At 39.0% G+C, this 5,043-nt stretch overlaps 1 protein-coding gene across 3 annotated transcripts in view; it reads right to left on the minus strand.

The window, feature by feature from the left end:
• Window positions 1-5,043, minus strand: part of LOC109469716 (transmembrane protein 56-B-like) — a 9,871-nt gene that overhangs the window by 1,483 nt on the left and 3,345 nt on the right. The window contains exons 1-9 of one of the 3 annotated variants that reach the window (XM_019768297.1): window positions 3,889-3,998; window positions 2,816-2,918; window positions 2,486-2,571; window positions 2,273-2,359; window positions 1,995-2,053; window positions 1,586-1,686; window positions 1,285-1,358; window positions 1,060-1,167; window positions 81-586 (exon numbers count right to left, since the gene is read on the minus strand). The exons of 1 other annotated variant lie outside the window; for it this stretch is intronic. In XM_019768297.1, the coding sequence (XP_019623856.1) occupies window positions 373-586; window positions 1,060-1,167; window positions 1,285-1,358; window positions 1,586-1,686; window positions 1,995-2,053; window positions 2,273-2,359; window positions 2,486-2,571; window positions 2,816-2,893 (807 nt within the window). In that variant the 5' untranslated portion in view covers window positions 2,894-2,918; window positions 3,889-3,998 and the 3' untranslated portion in view covers window positions 81-372. Of the gene's footprint in view, window positions 1-80; window positions 587-1,059; window positions 1,168-1,284; window positions 1,359-1,585; window positions 1,687-1,994; window positions 2,054-2,272; window positions 2,360-2,485; window positions 2,572-2,815; window positions 2,919-3,888; window positions 3,999-5,043 lie in introns of those variants that run through there. One more of the 3 variants, XM_019768295.1, reaches the window with a different exon arrangement.

The raw sequence follows: 5,043 nt of genomic DNA on the forward strand, positions 1-5,043 counted from the left end.
ACAGACATGAATGAATTTTAATTTTTGAAAATGCTGTAGCTTATACATAACATGTAACCCGTAGCGTTACCAACTAAAGATTTCACGGTCTAAACAAACTAATCTAACAACATTCGACATCTTTAATCTGTGAGGTCTTCAAAACAAACTGTTCCTAACATTTTCTCGACTTATATAGTACGTGTTTCCCTCCTAGTATCTATAGAGGTGGGATATTTACTTTTACTTTACTTTCGCTGTTTAAATCTTAAATCTATTCATTTGTGAATGTAAATATTTCTTGAATGAATGAATTAATGGCTGAATGAATCCTTTCTTTAATCTCGATTACAATACTATAACATATACTCAGTATACTCAGCAGTGGTTAATTCAGGCATTTTTGCTATGTTTGACATTGTTCTCCACTAAGCTTGATTCCGGCATGTTGATAACTCTCCATTCCCGTATGAGCCGCCGGCACGCCAGGGGAAACCAGACCAGGTTCAGCAGCTGGAGGACAGGGAAACAGCCGAGACATGCGAGCAGTACGGGCACACCCAGCTGGTAGAACTGTGTGGTCAGCATCAGAGGCATCAGGTGGTACCTGGAACACGCCCTAGGTTTACTCACAATAGTATTGTCGTCTGTATCGACTGGGCGGATAGGTAATGCAACATTCCTGTATGAACATTTAAAGTTAAGGTGCGTCCAACACTAGCAAGACTTGATCAATGGATGGAGCGCTCATTTTCTAGTTTTAGTCAGACTTACATGACTTTTGATAAATATCATTCTTTACTTTGAAGTACAAAGAGATAAATGCATTTTATCATATTCGCTCTCTGGAATCAATCGCCAGTGGACAAAGTAGCGACAATCAAAAATTCATGGATTGTGGATTGTTTGTTCCATAGTTATGATTTATTATATAGAAGAAGGATAAAGGGCGTCGTGGAAAATTATTTTGTCCTTGGTTCAAATTTAAGTATCTTTTCCTGCTAATAGGCAAACACTTTGGTTAAATACATGTAAGACACATTTAGTGTGATGGAACAATGAATTGAAATACATAGTTACCAGAAGATGCAGAATCCAAAGATGATCCTCGTGCAAAAGAACGTCATCAAGAAGGCAAAGATGACTAATAGGTACAACCTTGGATAACTCAGCTCCTTCATCATGATTCTATACGGAAAAGGATGGGACAAACCATGAATAGTTCAGCAGTATTTCTTGATAAATGGTCTTTGGTGTTATCTGGACATAAATGACGTCTCCAAAGAAACAATGTACCGTCCCTACCCTGAGCAGTAGAACACAGTGGACACTTCCATCATCAGCCCAATGTTGACGTAGTACGGCAGTGAACTGGAGAACTACAAATGTCCAGTAATTAGGTTTACAACATGTTATATAAGATTTATATTATATTTTTCGTAATTTCGTGATTTGCGGAGAAAAAGACAGATCTCAAAAATTCTATAGCTAAGTTAATAAGTAATGTGCGCCTATATGGAGATTCATTTCAAGCAGTAAAGAATCATTCTTTTAAAGTAAAAAAGGAACAAAGAGAGATGGGAAGTCAATGCCTTATCATACTCACAGTGCCGGCGAAGCTTGCTCCTAAGGTGATGATGTGATGTAATATCAGTTGCAAGTAGTTTGTCATTGTGGGGGTTCTGATGAATGTGTGAGCCAGCGTATCTAGACGTGGAGTCGTAGGTTAACGTTATAGACCTTAGAAGCTTCAAGTGATATACTTTCAACTAAGCGTCTTCAGTATGTGCGAAATTTGGCGCTATCTATTAGATGACGTTTTAATTACTAGAACTCACGAACGAAATGATAATGAAATATACTATTGGAGAAAGAACTCGTCCCTTAATTTATTGTTATTTCTTCTCATCTTTCATGCGACGAAGATCTAAAACTGACAAACGTAGCAGGGCAGGATGCTCTCATATTGGAGAAGTGATATACAATAAACAATGGGAACGTTAGACAAAACTAACCTGTTAGTGTGTGGCCCAGCATGAAGGCGCAGTTGAAGCTTACAGCTGGAACGTCATGCCTCCAGGAAAAACAATATTAGCAATCTGTCAAAACTATAGCCTCTTGAAGGTTTTGAAACGTCAATTCAAATACATTTTTAGCCTACATATTTGCAGAAAAAAAGTACAACAGAAAGATACATTTCTTACTGATTTGAGGTCAACTGAGCAGCAAATGCAAATTTGGTAGCGTTAACATTGACAACACCTAGCGAAGTTCAGTGGTACTGTAGACCCACCTAAGACGTCTGGGGTCCAGTTGTTCTGACAGATGCGTTAACACTGCCGTGGTCCCCACAATGGTCGACGACATTATGCTCATGGTCCTGGTATTTGTCGGAAGTAGATACACATATGAAAATATTTTCTAGTTAGGCCTATAAAGATTGATATCATTTAAAGTAAATGATCGATATGAAATTGAAATATCTATTGAAAAAAGTTGTACCCACAGCTTTCTCAGCCACTGCTGCTTGGAGAGAGACAAGCGGGAAAACCTTTCACGGAAAAACAGCTGCAGCAGCCAGGGGCCGACCAGCTTGTAAAAGGGTAGAAACAGAAAACGTTTGTATGATATATTATTCCAAATACGTGATATTGGTCATTAGTTTATGACAGTCAACATTTTCATGCAAGTGTATCAGATCAGCTTTACCCCGCACAGGTTGACGTGTCTGATCTGTATCGTTGTGATAAACCGTTAGTAGGATAGCTCTAACTCTAATAAGTAATCTGAAAGATAAACAAAGGACAAATGAGCAACATATCGAGCAGATACCTACCTGCACCACGAGTGTATTACAAACCACGGACAGTCCAACTGTGGCGAGGAGAAGGTCCTGTGTGCTGGAGCTTAGCATGTCGGTGTTCGTCCTTGATTTTAACCTAGTATGAAAACAGTGATTCTGCTTGTTCACCTTTTTAGTTACGCATTGGGTCCCTGATTTCAACATTTACAAAAATTATTTCAGCTACATTTGTCACTCTTTAGATTATCGAGATTGACATAGATTGATTTTTTTTTTGCATTTAGCAATAGTTTAAGTGAAAGTACAAAAATATTAATCTGTTTTGTTTACAGGAAACTACATGTACGCAGTCAGCTGCATATCACGATTGATTCTGTCACGTACACTCTTCTAAAGTCTTATTTCAAAAGTCTTATTTCACTATCAATTGCAGTGATACATATTTGATTTAAAAAAGACAATGAGTGGTAATAAAGGGTAAAGTTGTTAACTTTGGGATTATTTCATTTTTCAGCGTTTCGGGCATTAGGTTCTCCAACTTTGTATAAATGACTAAAATTGTCAACTTCAGTGCCTTTTTGAGATATTTTGGAGACATTCGTAGCTTTGTTACAAATTGTTCTTTCGTCCGTGTACGTCATTGCAAAATGTACTTTTCTCTATCAAAGTGCAATGCCGTCTTATTGATTTGTAACACCCGGTACGTTGTTTACTATACGTCTGGCACTGCGTTATCTTCAGACAACAATATGCCTGACTAGTTCTGTTGACACCGCCGTCGTTTCACTCATTAACCCAGTCCAACCGGTCCAGTGACCCAAAATAACCGGAAGGGGTTAAGGTTCACTAGAATTTACGAGTAGAGTACCTGTTCACAGAAAGTCCCACCTGATCTGAAATACCCCAAACCCTCTGTATCACGTTGCTTACGTTGTATCTAAATCCCCATACAATTAATAGGCAAATTATTGATAAAAGTTGAAAATAGGTTATCTCATACCAATGCGTTATCCTGAGTTAACCCAAATGCGGAGGTAACGTTTAATTATTCGTAAAACTGCCATACGTACAATATGAAACTAACAAAGTGCGAGACGGCTTCTTACCTCTGTGCAGGTGTGGAAAGTAACTGGTTATAGGTTACAATTCCAATGACTGCGGCCCACTTCGTGTGGATGGAACATCTGACTGGTAGCTCATACCTTGAACAGGTTACCCAAAATAAACAATGGCTATGGCAAGGTAAGTGGAGTTCTATCAGTTATCGCTAGGTGGCACAGCTCAAGGTTTTATCGCCTTTATACTAAAGTTCACAAGGCATTAAATGAATGAAGTTTGCATGGTCTGTGATTTTTTTAATCGTGCAAAACTTCTGCTTAGCTATGTAGGTACTTGTACTATGTAAGAAATGTGACAGGATTGGGTATTACTGTACGGAGGGAAAACAATTAAAAGGAACTCTTTTACATGAGTTAAGTGTTGCAAGTGCTTCAGATTATAATTATTTTTGGCGTGTTTAGGCGTTTAGGCGTACCATCTGCTCGACGCTGCCCTGCCAATTTGATACTGTCTTGTAGCCACAAAAATGATAGCCTGGGTACCATCCGGATTTTCGCTACGCAACGCTTGTGATTTTTTCGAGCGTTGCGTAGCGAAAATCCGGATGGTACCCAGGCTACAAAAATGTCTGCTTGGAGAAATCATTCTTTGTCTGAGTCGGACAGTGATTACTGTCTCATAATGGAACGGTTATACCTCAAAGCATGAATATCAGAGGCACTGAACCTAGTCTATAGTATATATAGACTATAGATATAATATATATATATATAGACTATAGATATAATATATATATATATATGAATTCTTTATTTTTCACAACTGCTAATATATACAGTGTGCTCAGTTCTATCCACTGTAATATAACAACTGCTAAATTAAATACAGTGTACATTGCTCTATCCGCTGTAATATATGCATACACACAAGTTCTCCCTTAACTCGTCTCCCTGGGAGAGAGTCTCTATGGAATGTTCAACCATCCGAATGTCGCCGACTAGAAGGCTGCAGCCTCGGCGTGTTGACCTTGACTTTGTACGGAGCAGTATTTGCCAGGGACGGTGGGGCGAGGTTGAACTTCAACTTCCCTCCTGCCAACAGCGGGGCTTTCTGCTTGAAGAGCCGGTTCTTGAGCCGGAGGAGAGGTGCGTTCTGTTCACAAGTCTGCGGGGATTTCTTGATGACAGGTTCCTTGACGATGT

Source organism: Branchiostoma belcheri, unplaced genomic scaffold, assembly GCF_001625305.1.
Source record: "Branchiostoma belcheri isolate BF01 breed outbred unplaced genomic scaffold, Haploidv18h27 scaffold21, whole genome shotgun sequence".
Taxonomy (NCBI): domain Eukaryota; kingdom Metazoa; phylum Chordata; class Leptocardii; order Amphioxiformes; family Branchiostomatidae; genus Branchiostoma; species Branchiostoma belcheri.